The 22,465-nt window shown below is 44.7% G+C and overlaps 2 protein-coding genes across 5 annotated transcripts in view; both read left to right on the plus strand.

Annotated features, from left to right (window-relative positions):
* Positions 1-673: 673 nt before the first annotated feature.
* Positions 674-8,288, plus strand: fblim1 (filamin binding LIM protein 1). Of its 3 annotated transcripts, none has more exons than XM_049023175.1 (8): positions 674-802; positions 3,109-3,684; positions 4,108-4,262; positions 4,653-4,764; positions 4,894-5,063; positions 6,738-6,916; positions 7,033-7,153; positions 7,774-8,288. In XM_049023175.1, the coding sequence occupies exons 2-8, from the start codon at positions 3,120-3,122 to the stop codon at positions 7,885-7,887; spliced, it is 1,416 nt and encodes a 471-aa protein (XP_048879132.1). In that variant the 5' UTR covers positions 674-802; positions 3,109-3,119; the 3' UTR covers positions 7,888-8,288. The 3 variants fall into 3 exon arrangements, with proteins under 3 accessions (XP_048879132.1, XP_048879131.1, XP_048879133.1); XM_049023174.1 differs by lacking the exon at positions 674-802 and adding an exon at positions 941-1,093; XM_049023176.1 differs by lacking the exon at positions 674-802 and adding an exon at positions 1,118-1,783.
* Positions 8,289-14,016: 5,728 nt separating this feature from the next.
* LOC125748159 (msx2-interacting protein-like) overlaps positions 14,017-22,465 on the plus strand; it is a 31,160-nt gene continuing 22,711 nt past the window's right edge. For both annotated transcript variants that reach the window (XM_049024033.1, XM_049024034.1), the window contains exons 1-2: positions 14,017-14,348; positions 17,443-17,763. In XM_049024033.1, coding sequence (XP_048879990.1) covers positions 14,266-14,348; positions 17,443-17,763 — 404 coding nt within the window. In that variant the 5' untranslated portion in view covers positions 14,017-14,265. The remainder of the gene's footprint in view (positions 14,349-17,442; positions 17,764-22,465) is intronic.

Raw genomic sequence — 22,465 nt, forward strand, 5'->3', positions numbered from 1 at the left:
TAGGTTGGGGGGTTAAGGGTGGACACCATGACGACAGGGGGCAGGAGCCTCGGCTGTAGGCAGGGGCAAACATCTCCCCCACCCCCCCAGGGTTATCTGACTGACAAGCCAGGGGGAGGGGATTGCGTGCTTTGGGGGGATGATGTCATGCTCGGGCATGCTCCTTCCCGCAAGCCCCACAGCGCGCAGCCCCTGCAGGCACATTCCCGTGTCGCTCCCCTTTTCCCTGCATTTGCGCCCCCCACCAGACGCCCGTCTCTCTCGTTTCGTTCTTCTTCATAATTGCTTCTTCTGTATTTCCTTTGTCACCTCGTTACCCCTTATTTTTCTCCCCCTCTTTCCATATCTGGGTACTGTGTTGTGGCATATGTTTCTCGCCAAAATTATTGCTGATAATGGTAAAAGGCAGGATGGGATGGGGGGGGCTGGAAAGACCGAGAAACATTGCTGCACTGTTGGTAACTTCCATCTCTACGTGTCTTCTTTATTCTTTATTTTCTCCCTTTATTTTGAACCCCTCCATCTATGAATTAAAGGTGGACCGTCTTCAGAATTCATGTATCCCCTCAGCTCCCCAACCTCGAAATAAACGTATACATTTCTGATTTCCTTAACGAAGAAAAACCGGATGACAGCTTCTGAGAGCCAGTAGGGAAACCCAGTTATGCGGCTTAACGACGCGGTAGGTGTTGCAGAAAGGACATTAATATAGCATGTCTTAGAAAAGTATGGTCTGGGGACGAAGGAGGGATTGGAAGAAGGAGAGGGAGCGAAAGAGAAAGAGGCGATTGCAGTCAGGCAGGTACAGTCATATCCTGCGGGATTTTTCTGAGAAAGGGGGCGGTTTGTGCGTATTGCCTGCGTTTCGTGGCATTTAGTCAGTGATTAACTTCACCTTTTACGGCTGGTATAGTGTCAGCGGATGGGGGGAGACTGAGACGGGAGGAGGAGGAGAGGGAGGAGGGGGCAGGGAAGCGGTGAAATGAGGGGCTGAGGGGAAAGGTGTGGCTCTGTACCGTGTGCGGTGCTGCTGCGGCGGAGCTCCGTGTCGGTACCGCGGAGAGGAAACGCGCACCAAGGGTGTCCTGCTCCGGTAAGGGGGCGCGCAGCGGAGCCGGGGGGCGGCATGGCGACAGCGTTACGCCATTATAACACAATAGCCGGTCGGATTACTGCGTCGATCCTCTTTTATGCGCCCTAATGTTTGCGCACCGCCGGCGATCGTCTGTCCTGCGGCCACGATTTTAATTTCTACCAAGTGCGGGGTTATTAGTGCGTAGCAAAGGCAAGAGAAAATAACGTCTGAAATAAATAAACCGTAAATTTGCTTTAAGTTGTTTAGCGGTGACAGCCAGGGAGGCTCTGCGCGTTTCTGCATATAAGGCACGCGTGTGGTACAGGGTTTATATGTGGATGTTCTTTGCTGTCATGTTTTTATGATTTTTTTTTATCTCTAAGGATATTAATTGTACTGAAAGCATGAGCCGTGCGTGTATTTTGCACTGACTCACAATTGCTCACGTTTCCGATGGTGATATTACTAGTATTTATATTCATAAGACTTCCGCGCCCCTGGACTGGGCTGAGTTGGGGTCTATGATGGGCTGTTTATTGGATCAGGGGCGACCCTGGCTCAGTACCAGCCTCCTGGACCTCCAGCACACCCTAATCAAGCAGTGACTTTGCCGACAGGCCCCGCTGACTCACTGGCGAGTGGGGGCTTAGGGGAGGTGGAGGGCCACGGCATTTCATCAGCCCTGAGAGGTCTGAACTGACGGTACCGGTGAGGAGACCCCCGGGGGAGGCGGTGTGGCACGGGGATGCGGGCCTCCTGATGTGGGCTTGCAAATTACCAGGATTAACTAGAAAAACTAAACACAAAAGAATCAGTTATGGTCTACTTTCTCAAATCAAAGGGTTGTACGATTACAGGCAAACAGGAAGCCCGGACGGACATGACACACACACACACACACACACACACACACACACACACACACACACACACCATTAACGTGAGTGCTGACAGCGTCTGCAGTTGTTTTTGGCACAGAAACTTTAACTAGCAGCATAAACACATTTTTTTAAATCAGGCTATTTTTCTTTTCGTTTTTTCTTTTCTTCCCCAAGATCTTAGCATTTCTGCGACTTCGGATAGTTTTGGGGGGAAGTCGAGCAGGCTTTTTACTAGTTAGCTGAGCTATCCCAGTTAAGGGGGGTGACTGTTTTTTGCGGATGATGCAGTGAGTAGCCTGCTCCCTAGTTAATGCATTTCCACAGTGTGAAGTTTGCTCGTTTGCTGTGGTTTGTGTGAATGTTCCTGCTTTATCTGTAGTTATGAACCGTTGCTAGTTCGCCGTATCCAAAGCAGTCAGCGCCTCCACCTGAGCCAACATATCCATTCAATTATTAACCCGCAGAAAATTCACAAAATAATTTGGCCAGAAATTCATAATTCAATCTACTAAACGTAATCACATAGCGTTAACTTTATATGTCGTTGCGAAAAAAATAGGTCTTATTAGATAAAATGTCGGTAACCATATTCCTACACTGTCAAAAAATTTGTGCAGCCCTGATCCGGTTTTGTTCCCCAAGGTACAAGCAACTTTAATGTCCCTCAGAGTCCGTTTTTACCTTAAAAGGTATGTTTTCCTACAGCAAGGGTCTCCAGCTCCAGTCCTGGAGAGCTACTATCCAGTAGGTTTTCTGTCCCACTTGGCTTCTGATGAGCCACACCTGCTCCTGGTATTTACCTGAGAACAGGTGTGGCCCATCAGACGTAACCTACTGGACAGTAGCTCTCCAAGACTGGAATTGTAGATCCCTGACCTACAGCTAGGGTACAGCTGGCAGACCCTTGAGGGTTCAGCCCCAGTGACAAGTAATTGTACCCTCAAAGGTACAAATTGATGCTTTTTTTCCTGACAGTTTACTGTCCAGATTGAGGAGGTTTGGCGACTCATAGTTACAGGTATAAGGAGTATTTGGCTAAGGGTTACAAGACAATGTCCATAAGAAGTAGGTTTTATTATTGCTGCCATATTTTTTCTTAGTACTACATTTCCTGATGATAGGAGAAATAACCATGCTATTCGTTTTGTGCAGCCTCGACTGCCATGGCGTCAGCTGTCCCCCAGAAGAGGATGGTATCATCTGTCTTCATCACTCTGGCATCTCCGCATCGTGCCACCGTCACTCCGCATGCCACGCTCACTGACTCGCGTGGCTCTGCTGTCATCGTGGCCGGCTCTGGGAAATCCTCGCACGGCACCCCCAGGCTTGGCCCTCCTACAGCCCCCAAAGCCCAAACTACTGTGCCCTATAGCCATGCCCCTACTACATCACAGGCCACGCCTCCTGTTTCACACAGCCATGCCCCCTCCACTTCACAGGCCACACCCCCTGTATCACATAGCCATGCCCCTTCCACATCACAGGTTACACCCCCTACATCGCATGGTCACACCCCCACACCGAAAGCACCACCTCCAACACAATCCAAGCCCAGGTTCGCCCCGTCAATAGTCCCACCTCCACCACCATCCAGCCCCACCCTCACCACACCAAAACAGCCTTCCCACTCAGCTCATCAGGGGGCACTGCCCCCATCCTTGGGCAGCGGTCTGCCCTTCATGGCACATGGGCAAAAGGCTCCACTGGACAGAGAGAGCCCAGTGGAAGGTAATGAAACCAGTGCATAATTAATAATTTTTTTTTTGGTTTTTGCTGCATCTTATTTTAATGCAGAAAGGCCTCAGGCCTGTATGCTAGTCCATCAGTGGACTCTTACACATAAATGCAACACACAGACAGTACATACAAACCCCAGACCCAGGGCGACAGCCAACCTCTGTCTCTGAAAGCGAAGTGTTACAATGTGAAGAATAGCATGCTAGTCTCCCCAAGGAATACCACAGTAGATTAGTAGACGGCTTCTGTATTGTGGGATGGTTCCATCCCATAGCATCTTGAGGTCGCCTGTTAGCTTTGTGTCTCTCTATGCCCGATGTGTGACATGTCTCGCACAAACCCTGACTGACGGCGCCTGGTCCTGATGTGGCAGCTTGGTACCGGAGCTCATTCTCTCATCTGTGTCCCCCACAGACATTCCCCCACCACCTCCGCCTCCACCGCCTTTCCTGGGTGCAGAGCCGTCTGCGGACGCTGAGCCCCCCCTGCCTCCCCCACCGCCCAGCGACCCATTGCCACCCCCTCCCCTTCCTGTCAGTCAGTGTGAAGCCCCCTTGTCTTCACCCCAAGTAAGATGCATATGTGTTAGTGGTACAGACATGATCTGCTAATTCACCCACTGTGATGTATTTACATCTGTCAGGCATTATTTACAGCTAGTTTCATTATTATTTATTATTTTACGGTGTCTGCAAGGTTCATACAACAGAAGTAGGCTCGGCTACCACAGGAATAGGTTAGGGTAGCGCAAGACAGTACTGCAAATATTAAACCATTCTATCATTGAGTGATTTAAGGTGTTTTTAATACTTAAGCAGAGTCCTGCACAAATTTCCTAATGTGCTACAATTGTTTACCTTCTTTGTGAACTTCAGCTTTCTTTATGATTTTGTTTCTATGAATTGAGGATGCAAAGCGAGCAGCAGACTGAGATCAGCGCTGCCCATTTGTCTCTGCAGATGAAGCCTGTGCCAGGACCTCAGTATGGGGAGATGGCACCACCTGCTGGTCAAAGCCAGAACAACCAGACGCCAAGAAATGAGGACCTCAAGGATGATGCAGAGGGCAAAGGTCAGCTGAGGCGTCCAAAACCCTGAAAAACACATCTCTCAGATTCAGCAAGGTTCTGGCCCATATGTAGTGGTCAAGTCATTTTTTTTTTAACTTTAGTTTGCATTTAAATTTTTTGTTTGTTTTTAGACGTGTGTGGATTTTGCCGGAAACCAGTGGCACTCAGTGAGGCTGCCATTGAGGCCCTGAACAGGACATACCACGCAGGCTGCTTCCAGTGCAGGCAGTGCTTCCTGCCCCTGGCTGGACAGCTGTACTACAATAAGGCGGGGATACCGCTGTGTGAAGCCTGTTACCAGGTAAGTGCCAAATGGGGTCTGAATGGGGCTTCAACAAGCAGAAATTTAAATGATGTGTAACACTTTACTTGATGGGGCACAAGTAATTTGTGTATTAATTAACTTAACTTTTAAATTAACTTAGTCTTAGTTATTTGACTATCCCTGCCGGCCCCTGGAGGATGGGCTCCCCCTTTGACTTTGACTCTGGTCCCTCCCAAGGTTTCTTCCTACTAGGGAGTTTTTCCTTGCCACTGTCGCCTTTGGCTTGCTCACTGGGGGCTTTGGGTGAGGATGCTGTAAAGCGCTTTGAGATGATGTAATGTTGTGATAATGCGCTATATAAAAATAAATTTGTTGTTGTTGTTAGTTACATACTGATTTAATGGTAATTCGTCATTAATGAATCGGGATGCATGTTTTATCTCAAGCAGTTACTTTATTTGTTGCTATGTCTGTTAATTCTGTAAACTTTTGTGAACTACCGAAGGAACTACTCATGAATAACACGTTAAATACCCATTCCATGTTTGTTCATCATTAATATATCATGACATATCTTTTAACCTCAAGTAGGGAAGATATTTGTTCATGATTCACTCATGATTTGTATGTCAGTAGTAACTGTGTTATTACTAAGTATTTGTGCCCCATCAAGGAAAATGATACCAAATTATGGGCCTGAGCGGACAGTATATGAACCGTTTACGTTTAAGCTCATTTCTCTGGATTGGCTGTTCATTGTATGTGTGCCACCATCTACAGTATTCATTTATTTAAATTTGTAAACAATGAAAATAAACTGTAATTAAATAAACTGCAAATCTGCACTGGATAAGCATGGTGGGATGGATGGATGAACAGATGGATGAACAGATGGATGGATGGAACTGCTTAATCGACAACAAAACTTCTCGCACAATATTATGTCCAGGCCAGCATGTTATCCCATCCTGTGGTCAGTGTGGATCCCAGTGCCCCAGTGCAGTGACTGGGACACTGGCCAGCAGGTTATCCCATCCTGTGGTCTGTGTGGATCCCAGTGCCCCAGTGCAGTGAAGGGGACACTGGCCAGCAGGTTATCCCATCCTGTGGTCTGTGTGGATCCCAGTGCCCCAGTGCAGTGACTGGGACACTGGCCAGCAGGTTATCCCATCCTGTGGTCTGTGTGGATCCCAGTGCAGTAAAACTGGCACCGTCCTTCAGATGAGATCTTGACTCCCTGAGGTCATAAAAGATCCCCGGACATCCTTTGAAAGAGTAAGGGTGGTGCCCTGACGTCCTGGCTAAACCTGCGCACTGTGGCCCTATCAGATCCGGCCTCCTAATCATCCCTTATATCTAACTGGTGAATTCTCTCCTGCCCCTTCACCACCTTAGCTACTGTGTGGTCAGTGTACTGGTGCAGAATGGCTGTGAGGCATCATTCAGGTGGGGGCTGCACAGTGGGGGCTGAAGTGGCTCCCCATTGGTTCTGTAAAGTGCTCTGGGTGTATTGGAAAATGCTATATAAATGTAATATTCATGAATTCATTCCAAAAGAATTAATACCCACAACAAACTGCCCAACAAACTGCCTGCAGCGGAGCAGCGATGCAAAAGCTTTAGAATAATGATACTGTTAGCATTCGAATAAGGTTTGCCTGGCACCACTATTTGTTAGCAGCACATGCTAACATCCCTGCGGCGTCGTAGGCCAGCCTGGAGCAGTGTTGGGCGTGCGGGGAGACCATCAAGGAGCAGGTGATGCGGGCTCTGGGACGGGCCTACCACCCCCCCTGCTTCGTGTGCAGCACGTGCAACTGGCCGCTCGGAGAAGAGAGGTTTGCCCAGGGCGAGGTCGGGGAGGTCTACTGCCTCGCTGACTACTACAGGTAAGCGCCCTGCTTTGACTCTTGTTGATGATTCGCTGTTGCCCCGAGATGGGCCTTTGCTATTGGCCGATTGTAAGACGAGTCACGGTTTCTCCATGTTGTCATGGCGACGGCAGGAAATATGCGCCGTGCTGCAGTGCCTGCCAGCAGCTCATTGTGCCTGCAGACGATGGACGGGACAGCTACACTGTGGAGTGTCTGGGCCAGACCTTTCATGAGGACTGTTACCGATGCGAGGTGAAGACAGGAAAGGGATGCCACTCCTGGGGAGAGGGGTTTACGTTCAGGGAGGGATGACATCACCTCCTTTCTTGGGGATCATGGTGCGAGGAGAACAGCAGTAAAACTGACTGTAAGGTCATGGCAGCAAACGGATCTATGTGGCACAGGGGGGCAGAGGATGGCGCGAGAACGCTGCGAGGGATTAGGGAACTGGGCAAGATCGGGCTTGGGAATGAACACAAAAGCAAAATGGGAAACTGGCAGCGGAAGGATGAGAATCAGCATGGGTGGAGTTTGGGGGGGGGGGGGGGGCGTGGGGGGGGGGGGGGCTGAGGTGCCTGAGGTGAAATTGCAATAAATTTAGCAAGAGCAGCATTGCACTGCGTTCTGTGCCAGCACTTTGCACCTTTGCATAAGTGATTTGTTGGGCCCAAATAGGTAGACAAAGTAATACGTTACATCAGATATGTGCATTAGCAAGTAAGGTAAGCAGGATGCACAAACATCAAACTCCAGTGGGAATCGGGTCTCACGGTACAAGTTAAGCAACAACGTTTAGTCTGTGCTTTGTAATATTGTTGAAGGGTCACAAACGCCACGCTTTTGTTCAAGTTCCCATCTTATTCTGCACTCAGACCTGCCAAGTGTTACTCTCTCCGGAGCCGAATGACCAAGGCTGCTACCCTCTGGATGGAAGAATGCTTTGCAAACCTTGTCACCTGACCCTGGTGCAGGGAAGCCAGGGTTAGGGGCAGATCCCCTCCTCTCCACTGGATGGCGCTGAAGAGGGTCAAGGCTGAGTGGAGGAGGAGTAAGACCAGAATGTGGCTTGTGGGGGGGGTGGGGGGGGTATCCGTGTGTGTATGTCAGATGTGGGAATGTTTGACTTTTTCAACGGATGATTCAGTCTGCTAAAGACCAAAAGTATTTTACTACGTTCTGTTTATTTCACTCGATTTTCATTTCTCCTTGACAAGTGTAATATTTCATTTATAACTGATAATTTGTCTTGTATGCACCTGACTCTGAAATGTGCCAAAGATTCCTAATAAAATCCTTCCTTTGTATCACTCACTCCATTATGTGGTTAATGTGTCACCATTGTATAACATGTTAAGCAATGGATGAATAAAGTCACATTTTGAATGTTTGCGATTTGATTGACTTTGCTTTACGAATTATTTTGAAGTTCCTCTCCTCTGAAATCTTGGAAATCCTGCTAGGACTTCAGCACCACTCTTGTATAACTGGTTGTGGGGGTGATTTTTCGCTCTTTCTCTGTCTCCCTAAAGTCAATGTATCATCTATAGTCAACTTCAGAAATATGATGACTGGAGTCATGCTCTGAGCTGAAATGTCATTCTTGTTGGTCATTGTGCAAATGAGAAATAATACATAAAATATAAATGTGGAGACATATAAACGCAATATAAACATGACATTATAAGACACTTAACCACCAGATTGCCGGCAGAAGATTGTGGAAATTTGGAACCTAAGTTCGAAATGGAGCAGAATGTGAGATATAGGAATAAATTTAGATTTGGAGTTATGAGTCTAGACTTCTTATTCCTGGGTCAAATGGTCTTTGCATCACCATTTTTGATTTTGAGGAAGGGTTCATTTTATTTACTTAACTGGGAAGAAAGTCCTTTCACCAGCTTTCAAATGGGGAAAAAAAGTTGCTATTCAAAGTGTTGCATAAGTTCTGAAGTTCCAAAAAAAATCACTGAAACGTCGTGCTATTCTCACTCCCTTTTCTGTTTATCTGAATTCGCTTATTTCATGAAAAGAGTCTAAAATGTAGCCTAAACCGTGGAAAGTGGGAATTTCTCCTTTTTCTTGCAACATGGAGTCCAGGCAGAACATCGGCCAGGTTCACAGGCCACATCACACCCTTTTATAGTCTCCTGGAAAAAGACGCTGAGATCCAAACCCACAGTTTCTCTTTCATTCGTGACTCTCTTGATCAAACTACCAGTATGGGAAGTTGCAAAAAAAAAAACAAAACCCAATTCTGGAAGGTATGTGTCCTTCAGGTACCAAGTTGGGAAAAAATGATACAAAAACCTTTTCTGAATTTTTTTTTTAATTAACAGGCCCATGCTTGAGCCAGGAAGGACCAGACTGTTCAGCGGTTGAGAAATCTGAGGGAAACGGCAGTTTTAGGCTTCGCTGTGCTTGGCTTCGGAGAGCCAGATGGCGTTCGAAAGGAGGGGTTACACGATGAGTATGAGGGGAATTTGATGAACCCAGTGTCCCCTGGATACAGTCAGCACATATGTTACATATGGATATCCCCCATATGGTCACGTAGAGGTGGTAAGGTCACTCCAGCTCACATACAGCAGTGCCTGAGCGAGCCAAATCTGCAGCAGAGTGAGACATCACTCTCGGTGTTCTTGATTAATACAGCATGATTAAACAGTTCTGGGACATGTCTCTTACTTGTTTGTGGGTGAGTGGGTGACACACATTATGGTCAGGCCACTATACAACCTATATTACAGTGGCGTCCAGCCCATCAGTCCATCTTGACTTGTTTCCAGGACCAATGGCAAAAAATGATCAATGGAGTTTTATTTTATTGTTTCAAAATATAACACCCCCCCCCCAGTAATGGGCAAAATATACCAAGGGGATCCCCCCCAGATGAGCGGAAATTCCCGAGCTTTTTGCTGTAAGTCCACCCCTGGGGGGACGTCAGCGCATCCTAAGGCTCAAATACACTCATGCACTACAGACAATTCAAAGACACCAATTAATCTAACCCATGGGTGTAAATTATGGGGGAATGTAACACCCCCCCCAAAAAAAAAATAAAAAAAATCATATTATCATGATGAATGGGTGGGGACCTCAACCCCTCCAATGTTCAATCCAAAGTTACGTCCTTGATCTCACCATATGTTTTTGAATACACGAAAAATCAGGAACCATGCCAACTACAGACACGCGCACACACAGCAAATGGCAGGGGGAGATCCCACAACCAAAAAGGGGTGAACACAGGCTGGGACCCTCTCAGGCACGAGGCTGCCGGCTCAGTATATACAGACGATAATTACTGATTAATATTTATGTGTCACTTACACCCGGAACAAAACCGGGAACACGCAGAGACAGGATTGAGTTGCCGTGAGGAAATGACCTAAGACAATTTCAGTACCACATTCAGAGTGTAGAAGCCAGAATAAGGTGATAAGGGTATTGTATGATACGCTCCACGTTGAGGTTGCAAAGAATGAGAATAAAACTAAAAATAAGCATAAACGTTTTGAAAATGAGATGCAAGAGATACATCATACAAACGTACCAATTCAGCGAAATTTCCCGTATGCGCCAATTCGTAGCGTCATATAGCTGTTTTGCCACCAGAGGGCGGTCAGCTACGTAAAGCTTTCGTTAGCAGGTCGGCTTCTCGTAGGTTCGCTATGTCCCCATCTACGTCTCCTCGTGATTAAAACTGATTAAATTACAGTCCTACAATAATATCAGCTTTAGCGTAATCAAATTAATGTAGATGACCGGGCATTGAAATTGCGCTTCTTTCTTTAACTTTTACTTAGTAGACTAGAATAGCCCGTTTGGTCACTACATATTACAAGGTAGGGTAAAATGACAGGTCAGTCATTTTAAAATATGTAAATACATTATTTGGGTCACTCTATAACCTCTAAATAGTATAATCGTTTGAAAACTTCACGTTCTTTTTTATGTGCCTAGTTTGACTTTTTTCATCACAGAGGCTTTAATTAGCTCACATATAAAAATATGTTGTCATCCGTAAAAGTCAGAAATAAACACATAAACTAAACATGCTCATCAAAATCCAATCATTTTTTTATTAACCCGTGGGTCTACCAAGCTTTCAGAAGTAATGGGTCAGTTTAAATGCAAGTATAAGTAGTCTAGAACACAGAGTAGCCTATTTTTTGTTTATACAATAGCAAATGCAGTTACAGACTAGGAAAATTAGATAATTAGATAAACTATCAAAAATAAGTAAGATAAAGATTTTTTTGGGTATATGGATTAAACAAAGGCGCAGTATTTGGGTGGATTTCTTACAACCCCTCAACCTGCGGTAGGATGGTTATCCACACCAAGTATGTTCTGCTGTACTGAACATATTGTCCCCAAATGGCATTATAAAAATGTGCTTGCTGGATCTCCAAGCTTAAATCTGCACCGTTTATAGGCCGAAGGGACATACAGTGTCTAAAGTCTGTGAAACTGTAAGCGCGGTGTCCATCTCTTTCAGAATTCTTTAAAACATCACATAAACCAGTTCCCACCAATTTAGCCTTACAATGCAGTCATCGCAAATATTTAGACCTACTGGAATAGTCAGAAATCTTTAGAATAAAGTAATTTCTGGGATAATAGCTGGCAGTGTTTGCACATATGGGCGTTGTCAACTGAGATAATATCATTACATAACTTAGAAAAACATCAGTAAGCAATATCCATATAAGAAATGCAGAGATGTCAGTCTGATAAATATTTAAAGGATCTAGCCTATTCCATGGACTTAATTAAATCAAAAAGCATCGAATTTTATTACCTAACAGCTATATTTAGATGCTTCACATATTAAGGATAGTACATTACTAACGCCACCTAAATTAGACTGGGCACTCCCGTTCTCTTTAGACCTGTCTTATTTTACATAAATAAATCGCTTAACTGGTGTTATTAGTTCGGTGTGTACCTTTTTATCTAACACCTCCGCTCCGAATAACAATATGTAACATAAAAAACACTGCCTTGTTCCGCCACATCACCGTGTGTAACACACAAAAGAACCAGGCTATTGACGCGTTCCCTGGATGTGGCATGATAAATCCACGACTCCCAACATTATTTGCGGAAACATTTTACTTTTACAGACATTATCAAACGTCGGCATTATTTGTCAAATAGGAGCTGCAATGCGAAGTGCATGCGATTGTGTGTAATAAGTTAATGCCATCCCCTGATTATCTCACACTTATGCCAAATGACAAAAAGGAAAAAAATAGTAACAGTGTTACTAAAACAGTTTATACGGCCATACTTCTCCTGAAGGGAAATTACAATCAGATTTGTTCAGGTGAAAAGTATAAGCTACATTCGAAAAGGTGATGTGTGTATGATTTAATTTTATTTCTTATATTATATCTACAGCTGTTGATACTTACAGAAAGCGTTGCGCAGTTTGGTAGCTGCATAACGCAAGTAAGCCGCAGCTTTGTTTAAAATGGCCGGTCTGAGTTGCGGATTTAAGTCCCATGAAATGGCGTCCGATGCACGACACGGCAAATATTTGCTAGTCGCCAGTAAGAGTATTGTTTGCGACCACGCACTCACCTCCTTTCATTGTTATTATCCCCAAAAGTATATTATATACAAATTAGCCAAAATGTATAATTGTATACCGAGAAATTGATACAAATATTTCCAGAAAGAAAACGGTGATACCTTACATACATTAAAAAGTTCAATCATGCAGGATTGTTACAATTTAACTTTCGTAATATAAAAACAACATTGTTACAATTTAATTTGGAGTTCGTAAGCAAAACACAGACGGTGGACATTTTCGTTCGTGGTTCATCTTTAATCCACTGCTATTTTATCAAGTTAATAATTCCAAGCATAATTCCAAGACAAAAGAAAAAGGGTGAAAGATGGAGGTGTTACACAAACAGAATCCAGTGCACATCATCCTTTGAGTGAATGAATTCAGTACTTGTACCCGAGCAGGATTTCGTAATTTGAAATGTAAGGCCAGCGTTCATATCCACCCATGCAACAGTTCTGCGGAATAAAATCAACCCACACGTTTATTCCTGAAATTCGATTACTCCCAGCATTGTGCGTGTTTTCTCGAATAAGCTTGTTGTGCTGTTACAGCCTCGTATTTATTTTCTCGAAGACTGAACAGACGACGATTCTCGGACTGCGTCTCTCCCCCACAAATATCAGCCCCGCAAGAGCTGAAAGCGCCTCGTTCGCAGACGGCCGCTTTATTCTGTGTGTGTGAAGCGCCCCCCCCCCCCGCCTTTTGGACGCCACACCCGCGCGTCGCAGGCCTGCCGCGCTCATCAGACCCCACCACCTTCCACACGTTTCACAAATCCCGATGCAACCTCTTACATATGCTATGTAGAGTTTCTTACATTTTTTGTGCAAAAAAAGTTCCTTATATAACAAGAGGACATACTTATTATTAATTAATTTACAGTACTGTTTAAAATAGAAGGCATCGCAGCTGAAAATTACCACATTACCAAAGACTTTATTATGATCTATTGGACAGCTTAACGAGTGAAGAAAATCGATTAACTACATATGCATACTGTGAATAAATATGTTGACGATGCATATTTTTTATTATTGAAATTCTAATTATAAAACATTTATCTTGTATATATAGTTTAGTTATTTTATAACAGTATTCTGTTTAGTTTTCCCATCTGATTATGTATAATCCTTAATTTAAGAATAATATTGATAGTTGTGCTATCAAACGCTCTGCACACAAACTGAATTACAACAAACAGTTATACAATCTTCGGTGAAGACAAAGCGTTTTAAAATGTGCAAACACATCCGTATTGCGCAACAATACATCATTACAGAATCTCCCTTCCCCCATGCTGTTCATTCTCATATAGAGACAATTTTCACGCCTGCGCACGACGGAGTGCTGATTCGGGTGGGGGAGGGCACGACGCCGCTTGTTTACGACGCATGCGCGATCTAATTCTCAGAATGCGCGAGCCCGGAGTGAGAGAAAGTGGTATAGGTTGGCGGGCTCAAGTTGCACGCGGGCTCGCGCGCGTGTGTCGGGGGAACCTACGGGGGGGGAGAGAGAGAACAGTGTGTTGTGCGCGTGCGCGTGAGCTCGAGGACGCGCGTTCCTCGAGGCGCGGTAGAGGATCACGTTCACGCAGCGCGAGAGCTAACCGCCGAGTCGTGTTGGACCGAGTCGTCACCCTGTGCGCCGAATATCTCCACAGCTTATAGCTCGCAGCGCGGACTTGCGACCTGCCTGCAGCAAATAAAGAAGAAGCGTGTGAGAGAAGAGATATACGTTACAAAAAGCATATCTGTATGAACGGGGGACACGGACACACATTATGGTCCGGGAAACCAGACATCTATGGGTGGGGAATTTACCCGAAAATGTGCGAGAAGAAAAAATCGTCGAACATTTTAAACGGTGAGTATTTTTTCTTTTTTTAAGGCGAGGAGGAGGGGGAGAGAAACACGGGGGTTGTTCTGGTTACGAATCTCGAAATGCAATCAGTCTCTCGGCGCCGTAACATCCAGACCAGCTCAATGTGCCGTGGGAAATTACTCCTAGTTAGTGAACGAGAGCGGTCAGAAAACAAGCTTCTCCGTACGTTTTTGTTCGGAGAAAGGTTCTTTTTTCCCTGCTACTTAATGATCTTTGTGGACTCGAAATATCGACGTGTCTGCTTGAATGCTAGTCGCCGAAGTCCGGAATTATGTGTGTGTGTTTTAAAAAGACAACCGGGTGCATGTGAACGGGGCTTCACTGAACCTGGATGAAGCGACAAAATGGTGATACAGTAACAGTGCATCGTTGTTTTCCGCACTGTTTTTAAACGTGCGCTTGCTCAGTTTCCCAGTGCCGCGATTGCAGCTAAGCAGCTTCCCTATTTATAGTTTAATACTGCTGCTGAAAAGACGGGAGGTGAGACATATTCAACAAATAATGATAGTTTAGCCGGCTTTGGAAGGCACGGTCACCACAAAGACAATTAGATCAATCACTGCTGGGAAGGCATTAGGCCAAGTCAGTTTATTTCTCTCGAGAATAAAACGTCTTAATTTATGGCCCGGATCGAGGGGCTCCACTCGTGTCTGGTCGGCATGGAACTGGGAAATATTGACATGCGTACGTTTTGAAGGCAACGTCGTATAGACTCTCCTGTCGCTGCTTCTGGGTCGAAAACGGCGAGGGGTCTGGGCAAAGTTTCTGTTCATTTTTAATGCAGTTTAAGGGACTAACACGCACGATGCAGATCGACTACACTGATCTGACCGACCACTTCAGGTGAGGGGGGCACCATGGGACGGATCGCGGTGAGCTGGCCATCGCCGACTGGACGCAAAGGAAGATGTCAGTCATGACACCAGTGCGCATAAATATATAATCGCGTTAAAAACAAAGGGTGTAATTCAGTATTTTTCTTTGTACCTCATTTTTGGAGAATCAGATTTCCAAACAAATACAATTCTATGCAGAGTTTAAGGAAATGTATCGAATGATGTGATCTGTCTGAAGTCGGTAAGAGTTTGGTTTCAGGACGGGTACATCTGTGGCATCGTAAATATTTTACCTAATGTCTTAAGAGAGGCGCACCTTTTGCTCATGGTGACACACCTTTTTCTTCAGAGTCTTTGCTTTGGCCTCATTAAATTATTAATTTGACATGTCGGTAAGGATAGTCTGAAATTTTATATAAAACCTGCCAGCTTGATTCGGCGCACCAAAAGCGCTGAGGGTTGAGACTTTGACCTCGTCAAAATCATTTTTCTCAGAAAGACGTTGAGCGACGCTTGCATTAGACGTCCTGGCCCCGGAAGTCCTTAGTTTTTCACGGCAAAATTATTTGCTACGTATATATAAAATTAGCGTACACGCAAATGAAGAGTCGCTATATCGGTTAAATGTGTAAAGCGTTAACTGCGCAATGCACATCTCTTGCAGTTTGCAATGCATACAAGAAAAATAGCTGTCTTTTTCCATCAGGAAGGTTTGGGGTCTGTCAGAGCTGAAGTGTCTGGAAACGGGGGGGGGGGGCATGGGAATTGGTTTGTAAAATGGCGTCGCGGAAGCCGTATGGGAAGGCAAAGCTGGGCTTTTAACCACGTGGAAGATGCTTCTGTATTGTAAACCTCCCATTTTCTCCCATGAGACACTGCCGGTCTCTTTGTGAAGTGAATGAGTTTTGAAAACTCGTCTCTGATTACTTTTGTCAGTGATATTTACCGTACTGTATTATGAATATTGTATTTAAAGTTCTTAAAATGTTAATGCCTTGAATGAAAATCCCATGGCATGTTGTTTTTCTCCCCCCCCTGCAGTTTCAGATTTCATTACCACCGATACGTAATTTAGGGGGCAAGATATTTTGGGAATAAAAAATCAGTAAGATAATGCCCTTGCCTCGCATGTTTCGTTGTCTTTCAGTCATAATAACATGACTTTAGAATTATTTCCAGTCAGTATTAGCATAGTAATACAGTTTAAATCCCACACATCCAGAAAAACTTAATTGTGGGGTTGTATTGTTTGCTTCCTTAAGCTTGACCTATACCTTTTACTTTAATTTTGTTACGCCAAAGGAAGGAGCCCTCCTCAGTGGACAGTGCAGGGTCATTGTCTCTAGGATTTAGTTTACACTGTAGTCAGCAGATGACCTTGAATCTTGTTTTAAAAATGGTTTCCTCAATGCACTTGATTTAAGGTATAGGAAGAAACTAACTTTCTGTGGTGTGCGCCTGTGGACCAGGCTTCCCCTCTGCTGTTTTGCTATTAAAAACATCCATTAGTAACACTGGTTATCTGTGGATACATATATATCATAAAAAGGAAGGCCGGTATCCGAGGAATTTATTTATTTTAGAGTTTATTTTATTTTTGTCACTTGGGTATTTCACCTAATTATAATGCAGACTTCCTATACTGGCCTCCCTGGCTGGTGTGTGTTCTTGGTTTCTGTTGGGGTGGGAGTTCCTTTGAATCCTTCTTTCTGCTACTTGGTACAGTGACATTTGCTTTGTCCCAATGACCGTTCATTCTCGGATGGGGTGGGGGGGTGAAACGGGGGAGTGTCTGCTTTCTGCCTTGTGAATGGACATTGGGTTTGGCCTGGACCTGATGCATCTGAAAATGCAACGTCTTTATTATGCTTAATTTTACTTGATGCATGCTGCTGTTTTGTCAGGATTTGTTGCTTTGTGTGGTGGAAGCTTTTGAGTTAACTCTAGGCTGTCTGTGATTTCTCAAGGTTGCCATGCTTCCATTGTCCACCATTTTCCTTATCTCTGTTGATGATTTCTCTTCTGTCACTACTGGACAAAATAACTTTTGCCCATGAGTTTCAGGGAGTTAGAGTCCTGGATTAACATGGCCGAAGCATGAACCTTTGTTTTGACTTCATTTAGGCCACAACTTAACATTAATTCATCGCCCATGTTCTTTTTTTTTACCCCCTCCCCCATTCTTCACCGCCCCCTCCCCCATCATAACCCATGCCTCCGCCCCCCTTCTCTCCACCTAGGTATGGGAGGGTGGAGAGCGTCAAGATCCTGCCAAAGCGAGGCTCCGAAGGCGGCGTGGCAGCCTTTGTGGATTTCGTGGACATTAAGAGCGCACAGAAGGCTCACAACTCCATCAACAAGATGGGGGACAGAGACCTGCGGACCGATTACAACGAGCCGGGCACGATCCCCAGCGCCGCACGTGGACTGGACGATAGCCTGTCCTTAGGCAATCGCGGGCGGGACGTTTCAGGGTTCGCAAGGGGTGCGGGGGGTCCGGTCTATGGGCCCCCCACGTCCCTGCACAGCAGAGAGGGTCGCTATGAACGCAGACTAGACGGGTAAGTGGACAAGGTTTCTCTGAATGACAGGGGACCGTTGTTTCTTATTAAACATTTTTCCCCCCATTTAAAACATTTGTACTGGTGAGTTGTTTAAACAAAAAAAAAAGAAAGAAAAGAACAGATTCGTGGAAATTTCAGACGTAAAACATATTCTAGGGATCCCATCTACGTCCACCTTGCTCATGGGATTATAAACGAAACTCCGCGTGTGTCGTTTCCATAACATACATGTGTAGCGTAAGTGTCGGGGAATCAAACTGTGAGCTATATCCTGTTGGATATCACACTTGAGGAACACTCATGGCCTTATTGGATATCCTAAATTTCCAGGGATTTTGGATGCAAGACATTTTTTTTATTTTTCCCCCCTTGCTTTTGCTGGTCTGCAGTGGAATCATTTCGATCTGGAAGTACAGTACAGCACGTGATGGATTATTACCCTTTAGCTTTAAAACAAAAACATATGATTTCTAAATTTACACATTTGCCAACTTTTATGACAAATTCATTAGAAACCAGGAAGTAAAACGTGTCCTGTCCTTGGTTTTTTTGCACTTCTCTTAGTGGGGGGTGTTTTGGCATTCTGTTCCTGGACTGGTGGATAATATTTCCAAGGTATTTACACCCCCATTGGATTTATATATTGGTGCCACCCAAGGATGTTCATGTGTTTCCATGGGGTCGTTGGTCTTTCGGTTCTCCTGTGGGAATATATATATAGATATATATGTGATACCAGGGTTTTACAGTCAAGTTTGGTGGAGACCTTGGGCACTATTTGACCTGGGGAAGAGCGAACATAACGTACAATTTGAAAGCAGGACGAGCTCCACGTATTTAGTTGTTCTGGGAATTTTTTGCATTTGACAATGGACCAGAAGAAGCAACAGGCATAGGAATGGCATTCAGCAGAAGATGGAGGACGGTACAATACAAAAACAATGCGGGCAATTTTGAGGAGATATGAATTTTTGTTGGGGCCGAAGAAAATGGAAGATAAACTCTTGGAATTTTTTTTCCATGGATATATTGGGAGTTATTTGTCCACCACTACTGGATTTACCTATCTGTCAGCATTGGATGTAACAGTGCTTTGTATTTGTCGTTTGGAACAAAGTTTTCTCTCTGTCACCATGCCAACCATCAGGTAGTTCAGTAGAACTTGTAAGTATCTACAGAAACATTGGAATAAACCAGGAGTCCGTGGCTTGCTAGCTGAGAACTCCAGTGTATTCCCTGGGGGGAAATGCGGACTGGGGATTATTATAACTGTTGGGAGGACTCATCCATGGTGTTCATTGGTGTGACACAGTGCCCATGGATTGTAGGGATTCATGTGGATAATCAGACCTGGCAGAAGACTCTGAATTGAAGATGGATGTAGAGGTTGCGGATTTGACGAAGAACCGTGGGATTTCCTTGAACCTCAGACTGTTTCAGGACTAAAAATGTGATTAGTGGATAGGAGAAGACAAGATGTCTCTTTCAAATCGCTGAACCGGATGTATGTATTTATTTTTTTATACCCATTTTTTTAAAGTGCCAGGATTTGTTTGCTCTCTGGACTGTAATCCTGGCATAGTTGTATCTAAAAGAAGATGAAAAGTGTTAGATTCAATACAGGTATTTTATGTGCTGTATTGCGCATTCCCCCCCCCCACATTTTCTGGGGAATTGCTGAAAGACGAGCAGTGGAAGTTTTAGAGACGTTCTACCTCATTGTTCCTTTTCTACGAAAGAGTGGACCGAAGGCCAGGACTTTGGATTATGCATTAGCCCCCTCCCAGCTGCTGGGCCTCCTGCCTGCTGCGGATATTGTGACCATTTTACTTCTGCCTGCTTTTTTTGCGGCTGTTTTTAAAAAAAATTTTTGGCTCACAAAGTTCTGTCTCCCTGTATTATATTTGGGATTGTAGGTCGGGGTTCTGCTATCGCAAAAGGTTGGTATGCACTGCCCTATCTATTTTAGCACCTCTAAGTCAGTCCATTTCTATCTCTTTTCTATCTTTTTCTCTCACTCGCTCGCTCTCTCTCTCTCACACGCACACACACACACGCACTCACACGCACACTCACCATAAAGAATACTGTGTTGCTCTGTAGGCTTCAGCAGACTTCTGTCTGGTTTAATATAGTTACCCTCCCCCCAAACACACACATTTTCTGTCATTGTTCTGTTTGTAGTACTGCTCTGTGAATTAATACCCTTATGAGTCAGCTTAACTGTGGAGGGGGTGGGGGGCTAAAAATATAAGCTGAAATCAGCACTGCATTGAGGTTAAAGTACAGTGCAGATCAATATTTTGTGCAGGGAGCCAGCATGCAGTTGGCTGCCTCTGTCCATTTCTGTGTCATGGCTATTTGAGATGCCTTGTGCACTGGAAGTGGGGAGCCTTGTGGCAGTTTCCTAATTCAAAAGCAAATTTATTTTAGTGGAACAGGAAATGACCTGCAATTGCCACCTGTGACGAGCGCGTCAGTAGTGCACTTCTGTGACTGCGCTGTGGGTGGCTCCACGTGGTGGATAAATGTCCGCATGCCATATATATTTTATAATATATAGAGAAATGTAACTACTGCTGTGCATGCTGCTGTTACATCATACTCCAGGAGACACATTTTGCTTCTGCCATAAGCAGGTTTCAGTCTCTTTCATTTTTTTTCCCACGGTTTCGTTGAAAAACATGATTTCTCAGAAGCCTTTCTTTCGACACCTTCCTCTGACTCTTCCCTCAATGTCCCTTTTTGAATTTTCTTAGCAAGAATGAGATTTAGATCGGAATCAGTTCTTCACACTTGTCTTCTGGTTTGTTTACCCATTTTTGTGCTTTTTTTTCGTTTCATACTTTCACCTTTTAGGTACCAAAAAACAGAGCTTTGCAGTCATGCAGTGTTGAAAACATGGTGGTAGGCCGCTTACAACAGCGTTATGTGTCGTTGGGTATCACAGTGGTTACTTTTGCTGAGTCAGGTCCCAAGAGCTGCCTTGCTGTAGTACCCTTAAATAAGACACTTAATGTGAATCTCTCCAGTGGGAAGTGGCTTTCGATAAAGGCGGCAGCTGTGAGACTGAGCATCCCTCAGTCTCCCAGAACTGCTAATCGAGTACATGGTCAAAGTGAGTGGAGTCCATCCCAGGATGTGGGGAACTCCCTAAATTGGCGTTCCAGTTTTACACAGGACACCAGTTAAAACAAACCCTAAACATTAGCCAAAGGGGTTCAGTTAGTTTTTCAGTGGCTTGTTCGATCCTCCTATTAAAGCTTAGGAACAAACAAACAAAAATACAGCATACCCTGGTAAACTCTGATTAGCACCTGCTGGATTTACACCAGAGCTGTGTGCTTGTCTGTGAGTCCACATCTAACCTGGTACCCCTGTAAAATCAGACAGCAAATTCTTGGTCAGTTTCCACTCAGAAGTACGCCCTAGTTTTAATGTGAATCAGAGTAATATCTGGTTGTGAAAATTATTTGGTTGTTGAATATTTAGCAGCACACATACAGTGTTTGTAGTGTGGCAGGGCTTGTGGTGGATCATCAGGGACTTTCTGCAGTGTCTGCTCATGTCATCAGAGGTATGGGAGCTCAGAGCCCTGTGCCATGCAGACCGTCCTTGGCAGTTGGTTGAAACGAGAAACCTGAAATCCTAGGGGCAGGGACAGCCCTAGCCAGTTTGACTTATTTTCTAACCGTAATTTATCACAAGGAAACTTTACATAAGAGGTGACGTCTTGTGAGAGCTGAGATTGTAATTCAGGTCAGCTGTGCCCAGTGTATTATTCAGATGTGATAGATATTATATTGGGAATATTAAGAAGTTGTCCTGAATGGGAGGCATATGAACTAGTGGCCTGGCTCTTATGGGTCTGATTCCCACCCTGCCTCTGATTCCCACCCTGCCTCGTGGCCTTGCTCTTATGGGTCTGATTCCCACCCTGCCTCTGATTCCCACCCTGCCTCGTGGCCTTGCTCTTATGGATCTGATTCCTACTCTGCTTCTGATTCCCACCCTGCCTCATGGCCTTGCTCCTATAGATCTGATTCCCACCCTGCCTCGTGGCCTGGCTCTTATGGGTCTGATTCCCACCCTGCTTCTGATTCCCACCCTGCCTCGTGGCCTTGCTCTTATGGGTCTGATTCCCACCCTGCTTCTGATTCCCACCCTGCCTCGTGGCCTTGCTCTTATGGGTCTGATTCCCACCCTGCTTCTGATTCCCACCCTGTCTCCTGCCCTCTCTCTTATGGGTCTGATTCCCACACTGACTTTTAGCATTGGCATGACTTTAGTTTCCTTATACAGTCCTTAGATGTATAGTTTTAGGTTAATTAATTGGTCTCTGAATTGCCTATGTGTGTGCGGGTTTACCACATTTGGGGAGTAAATCCTGTTACTTTTTTGCTTGTGGGGACATTTGTCCCCACAATATAAACCAGTTTTACAAAAAAAGTTATCAAAAAGCTAAAATATGTGTTTTGTTTGGTTATTTATGATTAAAGTTACTGCAGGATTAGGGTTAGTAATATCATAGTTAGGATTAGGGTTATAACCATAAAAATGAATGTAGAATCCCCTCAATGATAGGAATATATGAAGTGTGTGAGTGAGAGAGAAAGGGAACGACAGGCTGGAGGTGTGTGGTAAGGTTCTCACTCAGCACACCCTTACATTAGGTGACTAATCGTAGGATTTTTTTTTC

Source organism: Brienomyrus brachyistius, chromosome 8, assembly GCF_023856365.1.
Source record: "Brienomyrus brachyistius isolate T26 chromosome 8, BBRACH_0.4, whole genome shotgun sequence".
NCBI lineage: Eukaryota > Metazoa > Chordata > Actinopteri > Osteoglossiformes > Mormyridae > Brienomyrus > Brienomyrus brachyistius.

Coding starts and splice junctions, on each gene's coding strand:
- fblim1 (XM_049023175.1), top strand. CDS start 3,120: ATGGCGTCAGCTGTCCCCCAGAAGAGGATGGTATCATCTGTCTTCATC. Junction 4,263..4,652: donor CCCCCTTGTCTTCACCCCAA/GTAAGATGCATA, acceptor TTGTCTCTGCAG/ATGAAGCCTGTGCCAGGACC. Junction 7,154..7,773: donor AGGACTGTTACCGATGCGAG/GTGAAGACAGGA, acceptor TTCTGCACTCAG/ACCTGCCAAGTGTTACTCTC.